Below are 15643 nucleotides of genomic sequence, written 5' to 3'. Positions count from 1 at the left end.
GCTGTTATTATTAATTATATATTGAAAAACCTGGATTACATCCCTAGCACTTTTTATTTAAAACATAAAAGAAACTAAAGATTTTAGGGGCAACATGGGACAGCAAAAAGCATGTACTATTGAAGTCAGGTGAACCCCTGTGTTTAAATTCGGGCTCCACCAGTTACTAGTTGTGTGGACTGACCAAGCTATTTAACCTACCTCCACTTAAGTTTGTTAACCATAAAAAGGAAATAATACCTACACTTCATACATAAAGTGGTTAAGAACAGTAAATAAAAAACCTATTTGATTAATAAAATGATTGTATACTTTTCAAAAAATAAGCACAGAAAATAACAAAAGAATGAAAAACAAAGGAGGGGGAGGGAACAATAAAACAGAATATAAAAGAAAATGACAGAATAAAGATGAATTATATCATTATCATTATAACAGCAGTAGGTAAGATAAAATTTTAAAGAGAAAATCTTAAAAAATTCTCAGATGAGGTCGATAAACAAATTTCCATTTACATGCTGTCTATAAGAGAAAGAGCTAAAATAAGTCAAAAAATAAAAGAATTCAAAAAAAAAAAAGAGCTAAAATGAAGGTAAATGATGGGAAAAGCTATACCATGCAAAAATAAAGAAAAAGGAGTCTACAGTAAAATCAGACAAAACTGAATTCGAGGTGAAAAGCATTAATAGCACAGAAAGGGTCGCCTTCAAATGATAAATATCACAACAGTGATCTAGCCATCAAGAATTTTATGGGCCAACAAACAATAAAGCATAGAAATAAACAAAGCAGAGGACTTCCCTGGTGGCGCAGTGGTTAAGAATCCACCTGCCAATGCAGGGGACACGGGTTCAAGCCCTGGTCCGGGAAGATCCCACATGCCGCGGAGCAACTAGGCCCGTGCGCCACAACTACTGAAACCTGCGTGCCACAACTACTGAAGCCCGTGTGCCTAGAGCCCGCGCTCCGCAACAAAGAGAAGCCATTGCAACGAGAAGCCCACACACTGCAATAAAGAGTAGACCCTGCTCGCCGCAACTAGAGAAAGCCCACGCGCAGCAACGAAGACCCAATGCAGCCAAAAAAAATTAAATAAATAAAATAAAAATAGCTCATGAGTAAAATAAAAGATAGTTAGAAGTAAATGACAGTGAAAATCTTACCAAAAAAAGTAAAAAGAAAAGAAACAAAGCAAAAACTATGGTAAATACAAGTTATAACCTACGAAACACTGGCAATGAGATACTTGAGCACAACTCTCTAAGTCCTGAACTAATAAATAAAGTACCTTAAAATAAGTAAAAATGTAAGAGAATTTAATAAGCCACAACCTCAGAAGAAATGCTAAAGAACAAAAACAGAAAAAAGAATAGAACTGATAAACAGAATCCATGAGTCAGTTGTTGGAAAAATTAGATAAATCTCTCGCTTCCCTAATCAGATATTTAAAATTCAGAAAGAGTTAAGAGAAATAAATACAACATAGAGAATAAATTTAAAATGTGATTTAAATGGTTACTATAACCTTAGAAGAAAGAAACAAGTTGTAGAATAGTCCATACATTATACTTCGACTAACAATTATTTTTAATAACAACATATTTGCAAATGCATGGATTAAAATCCAGAAAAATAAGTAGTTTAATAGTGGTTATCCCTGCTGGGGGTGGGGAATGTCTGATTATGGGGTATCTTTCCCTAAGTATAAAATACGATTTAGGGAGTTCCCTGGTGGTCCAGTGGTTAAGAATCTGCCTTCTTGCAGGGCAGGGGATGCAGGGGATAAGGGTTCGATCCCTGGTCAGGGAACCAAGATCCCACATGCCTCGGGGCCACTAAGCCCGCACCGCAACTAGAGAAGCCCGAGAGCCACAATGAAGACCCAGTACAGCCAAAAAAAAAAAATTTATATTGAGCGTATGGCTTCTGTTATCAGGGAAAAAAAAAAAAAAAAAAAAAAAAAAGAGGACTAAAACATGGCATGGGTTCAAACAAACATGCTAAAGTAATAAAAAAACGGCATTTTAAGCAAGGTTTGAAACATTTTAAGTCAAAATTATATTTCCCTGAGATTAAAGGGAGAAGTGTACTGACATACCTGGATTTGCAGCTAGTTAAATAAAGATTACGTACCCAAGTCAATCGGGAGAGGAATCTTCTGTGAAATGCTAAAAGCTCAACTCTTAAAAGTTTGTCTAGTGAGAACACAATGTTTGCTTACTAAAGCTGCTGATTAGCTGGTAAGGACTAGCTGGTAAAATCGATTGTAGAATAACTAGTTGTTAACATAGTTGGGACCAAGTTCAAGTACACTTCTGCATTGTTACTATTTGTTCCTACCTTTCTTCTATTTTCTTTACATGACTATGTATGTATTTATGAAACCTATGCAGAAAAATATTTATAAAGTGAGATAATACAACAACCAACTGTTATCCATGTTATAACTATATTTAAAAGAAAAAGGCTATGCATAGAGCCAATGCTTAAAAGGAAGTATAGAAAATAAAGTTACTTATAAGTAGTTAGGATTATAGGTTATTATTTTTGCCTGAAAGTAATTATTGTTATGTTTGTGCAGCAAACACAACACAAGAAAATGATCACACTTACTACGCGGAGGTCTTCGATACGTTTTTCAAGAAGGACAGGCAGACCCTCTGGGAGTGTAGGTACCACCTTGGGCATAACTTGAGAGGCATAGGTTGGCTGGGTGGTGTTTCCATTCTCTCCTCCTGACTCAGAGAGGGGGCTACCATTAGAAGCAGCATCCAGTAATCTGTCAAAGTCGAAATCATCTAGCATCTCTAGGGCATTTTCAGCTTCCTGAAATAGTTCATGTTCATTTGTGCTAACAAAAATGGGGAGGTCCGGATCAGCACTATTCAGATTTAAGTCCGAGACATCATTTCCCAATGCCACAGCAGCAGAGGGGGTTTTATTCAGAGAGGAGGTTGAGAAGTTCACTGGGACTTTAGGGTTAGACTCCTTCCTTAATGCATCCTTCTCTTTTTGAAATTTTCTTATCATGGCAGCTAGAGAAAGAGAATCTTTATAACGTTTCTTCTTTTTTTCAGATTTGTGTGAATTTAGAGCCACAACTCTGTCAAGAAAAAAGTGATCAGTTAGGCTATGTATGATTTTAAAGGTTAAAACCCCAAGTAAATAAGCAGGCACAGAATTAAAATAATCATTTGATAGGTGAGGAAGCAAATTTGTTACTAAATTACACTTTTACAATGGCATCTTCATCATCATCTGGATTGTCACTTATGAAAGGCAGATAGGTGAATGGCCATTAGAGTGAAGAAAATGAAGGCAATAACGTCAACAGAAATAAACAAAACTGAATAGAGCTCTGGTTTATTAAGTATACGAAGTTAGGGAATTCCCTGGAGGTCCATTGGTTAGGACTCCTTACTTTCACTGCCAAGGATGCAGGTTCAATCCCTGGTCGTGCATCTAAGATCCAGCAAGCCCCTCGGCGTGGCCAAAATAAAAAAAATAAAAGAAAATGAAAGTATACGAAGTTAAACTTACTACTCTTTTTGGAATGTTCATTCTTTAGCACATCTATAAAGTAGGCACCTAAAGAATTAACGAAGTAAAGAAATGCACTTTTGCTGAAAACAGAGTTGATTACAACCAGAGAAACCTACATAGTACACCTTCAAACTGGTACCCCAGGTGGTTTGTGCTACAAACTGCCAAAGAAATGCAAAATGTCTGTGTCAATCTGTGAGCCTTCATTCATCACCATGTCTTCTATCCAGACCCTATTTTATCTGCTACTACCTTCTGATCATTTTTCACTTTCCATTCTAGGAACAGCCTTCTGAGGCTTTCGGATAGATCCGCGTAATTTTCAATGACAACTTTCTCCCTGTAGGGACTAAGAGGAAAGGGTGGTCTCAGTTTAGCTATCACCTTCTCTAAAAAATCTTTTCTAAATTTTATGGCTTATATGCTTCCACGTGCACTACAGAACCTACAAGATTATTAGTGCCTTACAGGTAGGCCAGTGTTTCATTTACTGTTATATATCCAAAACCCAGACAGTGTCTGGTACACAGTAAGCACTTAGTAAATATTTGCTGAATGAAATCAGTTACAAATTTGAGAAAATGATAAATTCAATAAAAGGCATTACTTACAGTTTTTGTTCATAAAAAGCTTACTTGTAAATAATGAACATTTAAAACAACCAGTAGTAATATTTCTTTTTCTTAATAATTTCTTAATGACTCAGGGATCACTATAATCTCATGTTTAGGAGGGGATAAATACCTCCCTACATCAACTCTGGGGATACTGACAGCCCCAAATTCAGATGTACCTTCTCTGCTAAGGAGGGAAGGAAAATCCAGCCTCTCACAAGTTTTTGTCCCTTGACTCTACAAAAAAAGCTATAGAGAAGTAGAGACAAATGGTAGCTTTATGACTGCAAGGTACAAACATTTATTCTTAAAAAAAAAACTCTTTTTTTTTCTTTTCTTTCTTTCTTTTTTTTCGTGGTTGTGCCTCGCGGCTTGCGGGATCTTGGTTCTCCACCAGGGATCAGGAATTTCACCCAGACCCCGGCAGCGAACGTGTTGAGTCCTAACCACTGGACCGCCAGGGAATTCCCTCTTATGACTTAATAAGGCTTTTGAGAAATTCTACTTGGTTTTTTAGAGGCCATATCATTATCTGAAGTCACATGCGTTAAGAATAGCTAAATAAAATCAATGACTTTTAAAAAATATTAAAACGACCATAAATCGCTTATACAAAGACTACCGCCAATTGTCAATCCCCAGGCATCTAAGCTCAGTTTTAGTACAAAAAAATTAAAATAACGTGTTCAATGTTTGTACCATCTTTTCAAACTGGTTCTTGTTGATAAAATGTTGTAATGAGCAAAATACTTAACAAATTTGTAAATGTGATCTAAAACACCTTAATCTCTAAGATGACTTCTACTTATTAATAAATACAATATTATTAAAATATAAGTTAATAGGTCACTGACATTTATAAATACTGTATTAAATTAGACCCAGCTAAGCTGAAGTAATTAATGCTAAATATATCTTTCTAAAAGGAGAGTCTGTCATGCTACAACACTAGTTCCCTCATTATGTCTAATTTCACATACCCCAGTTGTTTCGGTACTTTTTTCCTTGGCTTCTTCTCCTTTTCCCCTTCCTCTTTCCGCTTCCGCTTCTTCATCTCAATATCATCTTCTTTCATTTTGGGAATCTACAAAATGATTAAATGCATAACTTACCTAAGTATTACTGCTTTACTCTCTGATGTTATCAATCCAGCACCAGGGCAAGTGGTTTTTCTCAAATTTCACAGTGCATTAGAATTGCTTGTTAAAAATGCAGATTCCCTGGGTCCATGAGAACTTCCACCCTTGGTTTTGGTTCAGTTAAAGGTTTGGTAGAGCCTTTTAATCTGCATTTTTAACAAACATTTTGGTGATTCTGGTACAAATATGTCTTTGGCTCACACTTCAAGGAACGCTTATCTAAGGACATTCTATTCATTTCCCAAATACAATATATATATATTCTATAAAATTTGCTTTACAGCTTAGGAAGAGTAACAGCTATTAACAGTCATTTCCATATCAAGTCTTAACGTATCCTAGAACCTCAACCTTATCCAGAAACAGATTATCAGACTAGATATGGAGAGAGAAGTTTTAAAAGAAAGTATTAGAATTATATTAGAATTATATTAGAATTATAATAGAATTTTATGATATAAAAATAAATTTCCCCATATCTATATAATTTTACTTTTAAGCATGTAATTAACTATAAATTCATTAAACAATGGTTAGCATTTTACTTTTCCTTATATTCACAGCTGTAAAGTACAAGTAAAAATCAAAAAATATATCCTTTTAATTGAATGCTCTCATTACTGTTGCAATGTTGGATAAACTCACTTTGGGTGGCTTGTGCTTTTGGTTGTCTGTAATATCTTCTTCTTCAGTATCTGAAGCTTGGCGAAACTGGAGAGTGCCAGTGTTGATATAAAAGCCTCCATATTTTGTTGTTAGAGAAGCAGGAACTAATTCGTCATACTAGATTTAAAAAAAAGGCTTCAGATATATCTTATTTTTAATTCTATAAATATGTCAAAGAAATTCAATCACCATGTCAGAACCTTCCTTAAACCTTAACTGCAAAACTAACTGCAATGAGGATGTTTGTGAATAAATAAAGAGAAAGTTACTATCTGGAACAGAAATGAGCTCTGATCATTCAATATTTAAGAAATGAACTTCTGGAATACTGAAGCAGATTCTAAATATATCATCTGCTGAGAAAAATTTAAGGATCACTGCTATTCTTAATGACAAATGATTCTGATGAGAAACTGAAACAAGTTAAAACAAATGACTGAATGTCCAGGCAACAAATGAACTTCATTTCTTACCATATTGGTATATAATTTTATTCATAAAGAGATTATAAAAAATAAAAGGTTATTTCTTCGGCCTTAGCTCTAAGCTTTTAAGTAGGGAATATTTTTTAAACATATAAAAGAAAAATAGCATATATATATGTTTTAAAGAGAAGTAGAAAAAGAACTGCCCTGTTCGGTAAGCATACACCGAGGGCCCATAATGAGCCAGGCACTTTGCTTCGAAAAAGAGACTCAAATTGTCTAAATCAGTCTGAATGTCCTCTAAGCCTGGATTTTAAGGTTTATCATTATCTCACCTGATGAAGAAAAGCAATCATTAAATGGAAGGCCAGTCTTAACTAAACGAAGATGTTCATGGCAGAAGAGAAAAAAAGGAACTACTTATCTAACAAAAGCAAGATACCTGCTACCTGGGTTCCCCAGAACTCTACTTAAGGGTTTTCTTCATATTACATAATTAGTCTTTAAGAAAGTCATATTTGTAAGGAAAATTCTTTGCCATAGGCAAAAAATATACAGAACATGTTAGTTACTCTAAAAATATTAAGGCTAAGTACAAAAGTTGTGATTTTAACCTGTATCATTCTAAAATATGTGGAAAATGGAAAAAGAAAGAATGTACATTTAATCATATTGAATCAAAAAGGAATGAAGTTAGAAAAAGAAAAAGAAAAAAGGAATGAACTGCTTTCTTGTTGCTCCACTTGAGGGGCTACTACTGTACAAAGACCTACAGGCAAGACCTTCAGAAAGGGCCCCGTACTATCTGCGAGTAAATGAGCGATGTGAGGAGTAAAGGATTAAAAGTGAAAAGGCTCTGTAGTCATTATTTTGAAAATGTGTAATTTTGATAAGATAAATACACCTGTACTTTCTGCTTACATATACTTGTATACTGCTTTATAATTTTCAATGCTTCTTCATATAAATTATTTCACTTGATGGCCTCCTGATACCCTTTTGAGGCAAGGAAAGTAAATATTCCCATTTTATAAGTGAAAACCAAATTCAAGAGGTTAAGAACCTTGCCAGAGTACTTTTATTAGTTTATGGCAGAGTCACTGACTGCTTCCCAGCCCATCCACTGTACCAAGCAGCATCTCATGTGGAAAACACACTCAACACCAGGTTCCCAGGCAATGTGGATGTGTTCAATGTCTGTCTTCTTCTGCAGTATTCTGCTGAGCTTTCCCTATCAGGACACTTTTCAGGAGAACAAACTCTTTATGCATATTTGATTTAGCCTTTTTTTTTTTTTTTTTTTTTTCAAATTTAACTGGGTGGACTGTAGTTTTATTTGCTAAATCTGGCAACCACACTAAAGTGACACAACCAGTAAGTGACAGAGCAAGGATTAATACACAGCCTCCACTGCACTGTGAATTATAAATGTGCCAAGCATTTTTTTGGTAAGGTACAGGAAATATTGTTTTTTTTTGTTTGTTTGCTTTTATTGAGGTAATATTGGTTTATAACCTTACATAAATTTCACATGTACATTATATTTCTACCTCTGTATCACTTAGCCTTTTAAGTACAATGTATTAAGAGGCAATGGATCACTGAACTTGAGAATCAGATTTACTAGATCCTTTGCCAACAACTAGCTATTGTGACCCAGAGTAAATCACTTAACATCAATACTTCAGGGTTGTAAAACAGGAACAATATTACTTACTTCACAAAGTTCTAGTGAAATTTAAAAGAGATAACCTAAATAAAAGCATTACTCATGTCTGGTATTATTATTATTTCTCAATAACAAAAACATTTTCTTTTGGTCTTTTAAAAATTTGGCAGCGTAAGTGTTAGACTAAAAATAATCTTCAAAAGCATTTATTTTCAGATATTATAGTAGTGAGTAGTATACAATTCTGAAAGTTAATTAGAACCAGATTATTATCACTCTCTATCGAATAATATATGAACAGTGAAAGCCTACTGGTGGGAATTCCCTGGAGGTCCAGTGGTTAGGACTCCGCGCTTTCACTGCTGAGGGCCCAGGTTCAATCCCTGGTCAGGGAACTAAGATCCCACAAGGCGCGTGGCACAGCAAAAAAAAAAAAAAAAAAAAAAAAAGGCCAACTGGCAATACAATCATTTAAAAAAACAGAGAATCATTTGGTTGGCTCGTAAGTGTTTTATGTCTGAATTATTGAATTATAATGAGAACCAAATAATCTATTAAGGACAATGATACAAAATTATTTTGCAAGTCAATAAACAACCTGTGCTTTAGTTCAATTTCCTCGTATAAAACAGGGAACTAACTTGTCCTATAAATGTCAGTAATTGTATAACTTATACAACTTATACCTATAAAATTTATCCTTATTTATTAGAGCAGTGGCTTTCAAATTTTCTTCACCACAACCCAAGTGGAAAATATACTACACATCAAAAGCCAGTGCATGGTACAAACACACAAACGTAATAAAAATCACATAATGTACCAGTGGTTTACTGTTAACAGCTCCTATTCTATTCTATTTTATTCTCTTTAAAAATGCTGGCCACAGTCTCTAAACTGATACACAGGTCCAATTATGGGTTATAAAAATCTGTTTGAAAAACACTTTATTCAAATATTTGGAATGCTACAAAGGAAAATATTAAAAATGCTATTTATGAAAGGCTACATACTATATGATTCCAACTATATGACATTCTGGAAAAGGCAAAACTATGGAAACAATAAAAAGATTAGTGGCTGCAGGTGTTAGGGAGGGATGAATAGGCAGAGCACATATTTTTTAGGGCTGTGAAACTATCCTGTGTGACAGTATAATGGTGGGTACATGTCATTACACATTTGTTAAAACCCATAGAATGCACAACACCAGAGTAAATCCTAAGGTAAACTACGGACTTTGGGTGATGATGTGTCAATGTAGGTTCTTCGACTGTAACTAGTATACCACTCTGGTGGGGGAACGCTGATAATGGAAGCTGTGCTGTGAGGGCAGGGAGTATATGGGAAATTTCTGCACCTTCCATTCAATTTCGCTGTGAACCTAAAACTGCTCTAAAAAAATTAAGTTTACTAATTTTTTAAAAATATTTATTTATTTATTTATTTGGCTGCGCAGGGTCTTAGTTGCGGCATGTGGGATCTTTTCTTTTTTTAGTTTGGCATGCGGGATCCCTAGTTCCCTGACCAGGGACTGAATACAGGCACCCTGCATTGGGAGCCCAGAGTCTTAACCACTGGATCACCAGGAAGTCCCAAGTTTATTAATTTTTTAAAAATTCTATTTATGTAAGCCTGAGTACATGGAATGTCCATTTATATATGGCTGAGTTCCCTCTTGGGTTACTTAGAATTCAAAAACCTACTTTACATATAATGTTAACACCAGTACCAATGCTTTATACTTGCATTATGCTTTTCAGCATGTCATTATCTTGAGTCTCAGAGTACAAATTCTGCTGGGCAAGCCAGTCATAACAGAGAAAACTGGGTGACGCTAAAATAAAAGACTTGCTCCTGGTCCACAGTGAATTAGAAACCAAGTGAGGTCTAGAATCTAGGACTTTTGACTTGAATGCCAAATCAAGGTCAAGACTGTTGAAAACATTCCATGCCCTAACCTACAAAAAGGCTGACAACATTTTTGGTAACAGGAAATCCTCTCTACTCCAAAGGCACTGTCAACGTTTTATTTCTATAGACTAGGCTTGTAAACCAGTTTATCTCAGGACACCAAAATAACACAGGAGTGTGACAGGGTGTCCCATACGCCTCACGCTGGAAGTCCTGCCTGTCACTCTCCTACCCCTGTATGCCTTGTCATCATCTACACAACCAAGCACTGCAGTAACAGGAAAAAGAGGCACTAATTTGTGGGTAGTATAACAGCGACCTTAGTGTCACTTTCTGTATACCCTAAGTAATCACTGAACACTGCAGAGGATATAATCCAGGGATTATACACTGAGAAGAATGTAAGAACATGTACCTTACCGACCCACCTAACAAGACATGCCTTTATTTATTTGCTGTGTGATCAATGGACTGCTGTAGTCCTGAAATGCTCTCCTGAATTCCTCTTCCTTTTATAAGAGAAAGAAGATTCCAGTGCAAAAGCTGTAGGGCTTGATCAAAACAGACAGTGGTAAGGCCTGGCATTCAATTATCGCCACTGTAGTAAGGTTTGGCAGCAATAAAAATATTAAGTACATTTTAAAGACATCTGCCAGATTAACTTCAACCCAATAGCTCCAGTCTTCAAGATCACGTAGTTCTTATCTGGAAGTCATCTCAAAATATACCTGCTCAAGTTTGGGAATATCAATAAAAATTCAAGATGTAAATAACCTTTGATCAATAAATCCCACTGCTAGAAATTTATCCTACACATATATTTGTACTCTATAATTATCTTCATACATACTCAAGTACAAAAAGAGAAATGTATACAGATGCTCAACTATTTGTAAGCGCATAAAACTGGAAACAATTTAGATGTATATTGAAAGGGGATTAGTTAGTAAAAACACTTGCTGAAACATTTACTTTTTCCTTGAATTCTACTATCCAAGTAAAGAATTGCTGCTATATTAAAGATACATTACTCACAGCCTCTGAATTATCAATAAATGGATCTGTCTCATCATAGCCAAAGCCTATATCGATTAAATCTTGTAGCCGATCCTTCCGGTGTTTACGGGGCTTCCCACCCTGTGAAGAACAGATATGTTAGACTGATTCAGTACTCATGCTGTTTCCATAAAATTAAAAAACACCTGTTAGAAAATAAACAAATCGGACCTAATGAAACTTAAAAGCTTTGGCACAGCAAAGGAAACCGTAAACAAGACGAAAAGACAATCTTCAGAATGGGAGAAAATATTTGCAAATGAAGCAACTGACAAAGGATCAATCTCCAAAATATTCAAACAGCTCATGCAGCTCAATATCAAAAAAACAAACAACCCAATCCAAAAATGGGCAGAAGACCTAAATAGACATTTCTCCAAAGAAGATATACAGATTGCCAACAAACACATGAAAGGATGCTCAACATCACTAATCGTTAGAGAAATGCAAATCAAAACTACAATGAGGTATCACCTCACACCAGTCAGAATGGCCATCATCAAAAAATCTACAAACAATAAATGCTGGAGAGGGTGTGGAGAAAAGGGAACCCTCTTGCACTGTTGGTGGGAATGTAAACTGATACAGCCACTATGGAGAACAGTATGGAGGTTCCTTAAAAAACTAAAAATAGAACTACCATATGACCCAGCAATCCCACTACTGGGCATATACCCTGAGAAAACCATAATTCAACAAGAGTCATGTACCACAATGTTCATTGCAGCTCTATTTACAATAGCCAGGACATGGAAGCAACCTAAGTGTCCATCGACAGAGGAATGGATAAAGAAGATGTGGCACATATATACAACGGAATATTACTCAGCCATAAAAAGAAATGAAATTGAACTATTTGTAGTGAGGTGGATGGACCTAGAGCCTGTCATACAGAGTGAAGTAAGTCAGAAAGAGAAAAACAAACACCATATGCTAACACTTATATATGGAATCTAAAAAAAAAAAAAAAATGGTTCTGAAGAACCTAGGGGTAGGACAGGAATAAAGACACAGACCTAGAGAACGGACTTGAGGACACGGGGAGGGGGAAGGGTAAGCTGGGATGAAGTGAGAGAGTGGCATGGGCATATATACACTACCAAGTGCAAAATAGATAGCTAGTGGGAAGCAGCCGCACAGCACAGGGAGATCAGCTCGGTGCTTTCCACCTAGAGGGGTGGGATAGGGAGGGTGGGAGGGAGACGCAAGAGGGAGGTGGTGATATGGGGATATATGTATACGTATAGCTGATTCACTTTGTTATACAGCATAAACTAACATAATGTTGTAAAGCAATTATACTCCAATAAAGATGTTAAAAATAAATAAATAAATAAAACTAAGAACAACAACAAAAAACCTGTTAGAAGAATTTCTAAATGATTTCTGTAGATTAATTCCCCTCAGGAGGTTGAATTTAAGTTCCCTCACACCTTGAATGTAAGTTGTACCTAGGGACTTACTCCCAAAGAGTACAGTATGACAAGGAGGAGACAAAGTAACTTTACAGTGAAAAACCTAACATTACTCAGCCAGGTGATCAAGGTCGACATCAACAGTGATACGTCATGTTGACAGCATTACCCTTGACATGATGAGACACAAATGGCACTTTACCTTTGTGGTCTTCCTCTCAAAAGCCTATAACCTCAGTTGGAGGTTAACCACAAGATAAACATCATGACAAACTAAACCACAAGAAAAACACCAAACTAAACTGAGGGACATTCTACAAATAACTGACCAGTATTCCTCAAAGCTGTCAAGATTATCAAAAACAAAAATCTGAAAAACTGGCATAGTCTAGATAAGCCTAAGGAGACATAATAACTAAATGTCATCTGGTATCCTGGTTGGGATCCGGGGACTAAAAAAGGACATTAGGGGAAAAATAGTAAAATTTGAATAAAACACAGCGTTAATTAACAGTAATGTACCAATGTTGGTTTGTTAGTTGTAACAAATCTACTCTACAAATATGAGATGTTACAGGGGAAAGTGGATGAGAACTATACGGAAACTCTTTGTATTTTCTTTGCAAATTTTCTGTAAATCCAAACTATTCTTAAAATTATTTTTTTAATGTCCTAGATTTATTTATACACATAGACATACAAGAAAATAAAAAATGAACGCATGCAAAAACTGGTGAAATCTGCAAGACATGACTTTCCTTTGGTTTCAATTCCCATAGTGCATGTCTCTCAATGCAAAGTGTCACTGGTTCTAATTGGTGAAAGATGGCTGAGTTTTGTGCAACATGGCTCTTAAATGAAAGCAAATTGTTTCATCTTATTTCCACGTAAAGAAATGATCTTTGGGCTTCCCTGGTGGCGCAGTGGTTGAGAGTCTGCCTGCTAATGCAGGGGACACGGGTTCGAGCCCTGGTCTGGGAAGATCCCACATGCCGCGGAGCAACTGGGCCCGTGAGCCACAGCTACTGAGCCTGCGCGTCTGGAGCCCGTGCTCCGCAACAAGGGAGGCCGCAATGGTGGGAGGCCCGCGCACCACGATGAAGAGTGGACCCCGCTCGCCGCAACTGGAGAGGGCCCTCGCACAGAAACGAAGACCCAACACAAGCAAAAAATAAAAATAAATAAATAAAATAAAAATTAATTAAAAAAAACCAAAAAAAACAAAAACCAATGATCTTTTCCAGTGTTCACGTGACAAAAACAAATATGATGGACTTACTGAGAAAAGTCTCCAACATGGTACCATTTACTTTCTAACTAATTTGTAAAGGTAATTCTGACTAAATGCTATATTTGTATTGCATACTGATGTTAAAAAACCTAATCCCCATAACTATGAGTCCAGTGTATGTTTTTCAATGAAAAAACTTTTACTATACCATCACCACCAAGAGGGTCATTCCGGTGTGAGATAAGTAACGGCTCTCATGTTTTTAGATTTTACAAGTTCCGAAAACAATTTTGGAGACCAACGCAGGGTGGCAACCCTTTTATTTTGCTAAACAAGACCACTGAAGGCATAATCTCAGAATAAGAACAATTCTTCTCAAGAGACACCAACTGGCAACTTAAACATACCTACACACACATACACACATGCACGCACACACACACAAAACGTACGTATATGCTTAAATGCAACACATAAATAAAGTGTCCTTATTTTTTCCATATGCTAGGTCTGCAAGCTGGAACTCTTACACTAGGTTACAGAATTACAGTGAGAGTAAGAAGTAAGGAAAGGAAAAAGATATTTCTACGTTAGAAGTTATTCTACCAAGAAAAAGTAACACACAAGCAGTTAAACACACGAGGGAATGTTTCGCCCAAAAAGGAGAGAGAGAGTTCTAATAATATAAAAATCCACAGACAAAAACTAATGAGGAGGACTACCCTGTCACATATTAAATATATGTAAAGTTATAGGAGTTAAAATAGATATGACAGGAATACAAGAATGAATTTAATATGAAAGAGGCAACATTACAGCTCAATGGAGAGCAATTAATAAATAAATGGAATTAAAGTAAGACACCAATTTCATCTATCAAATTATAAACTTTTAAAATTCTGGCAAGATGGAGAAGAAACAGGACTGCTCAAACACTGCTGATAAGAGTATACCAATAAAACTCTTGGAAAGCGATCTGAAAGCATCTGCCAAGAAATTCTGCCATACACTTACATTTTCTTCTTTTGTCTCTACTATGTTTTCCAAAATTTCTATGAAGTATTAATGCCAAAATGGAAATATACTAAAATTAGTTTTAAAACTCTTCATCATATTTGACTCAATAATCCTACTAAGTTACATATCTTATTTTGAACTACTACTTAGATTCAAAAGTAACTGTTAAAAATGTATGCTATAGGGACTTCCATGGCGGTCTGGTGGTTAAGTCTCCATGCTCCCAATGCAGGGGGCCTGGGTTTGATCCCTGGTCAGGGAACTAGATCCTGCATGCCACAACTAAGAGCCCACATGCTGCAACTAAAAGATCCTGCATGCCACAACTAACACCCAGCCAAATAAATTAAAAAAAAAAAATGTATGCTGTATAAAGCAATATGTGTAATCTACAGATTCAACACAATCCTTATCAAATTAGAACAAAAAATTTTACAATTTGTATGGAAGCACAAAAGACCCCAAATAGCCAAAGCAATCTTGAGAAAAACGGAGCTGGAGGAATCAGGCTCCTTGACTTCAGGCTGTACTACAAAGCTGCAGTCATAAAAACAGGATGGTACTGACACAAAAACATAAATAAAGATCAATGGAACAGGACAGGAAGTCCAGAGATAAACCCATGCACCTATGGTCACCTAATCTATGACAAAGGAGGCAAGAATACACAATGGAGAAAAGACAGTCTTTTCAATAAGTGGTACTGGGAAAACTGGACAGCTACATGCAAAAGAATGAAATTAGAACATTTTCTAACACAACACACAAAAATAAACTCAAAATGGATTAAAGACCCAAATGTAAGACTGGATACTATAAAACTCTCAGAGGAAAACACAGGCAGAACACTCTCTGACATAAATCTCAGCAAAAACTTTTTGATCCACCTCCTAATGAAAATAAAAACAAAAATAAACAAATGGGACCTAACTAAACTTAAAAGCTTTTGCACAG

At 35.9% G+C, this 15643-nt stretch overlaps 1 protein-coding gene across 4 annotated transcripts in view; it reads right to left on the bottom strand.

The window, feature by feature from the left end:
- Positions 1–15643, bottom strand: part of UBN2 (ubinuclein 2) — an 84812-nt gene that overhangs the window by 48034 nt on the left and 21135 nt on the right. For 3 of the 4 annotated variants that reach the window (XR_011074727.1, XM_068549544.1, XM_068549545.1), the window contains exons 3-6: positions 11006–11107; positions 5942–6079; positions 5138–5241; positions 2614–3103 (exon numbers count right to left, since the gene is read on the bottom strand). Coding sequence is in view for 3 of the 4 variants with exons in the window: in XM_068549544.1 (XP_068405645.1) it covers positions 2614–3103; positions 5138–5241; positions 5942–6079; positions 11006–11107 (834 nt within the window). In the remaining variant the exon portion in view is untranslated. The remainder of the gene's footprint in view (positions 1–2613; positions 3104–5137; positions 5242–5941; positions 6080–11005; positions 11108–15643) is intronic. The other variant, XM_068549546.1, reaches the window with a different exon arrangement.

The sequence above is a fragment of the Eschrichtius robustus genome, chromosome 8, assembly GCF_028021215.1.
Source record: "Eschrichtius robustus isolate mEscRob2 chromosome 8, mEscRob2.pri, whole genome shotgun sequence".
NCBI classification, from domain to species: domain Eukaryota; kingdom Metazoa; phylum Chordata; class Mammalia; order Artiodactyla; family Eschrichtiidae; genus Eschrichtius; species Eschrichtius robustus.
The sequence above is the reverse complement of the archived record's forward strand: the minus strand, read 5'-3'. Positions and strand labels throughout refer to the sequence as shown.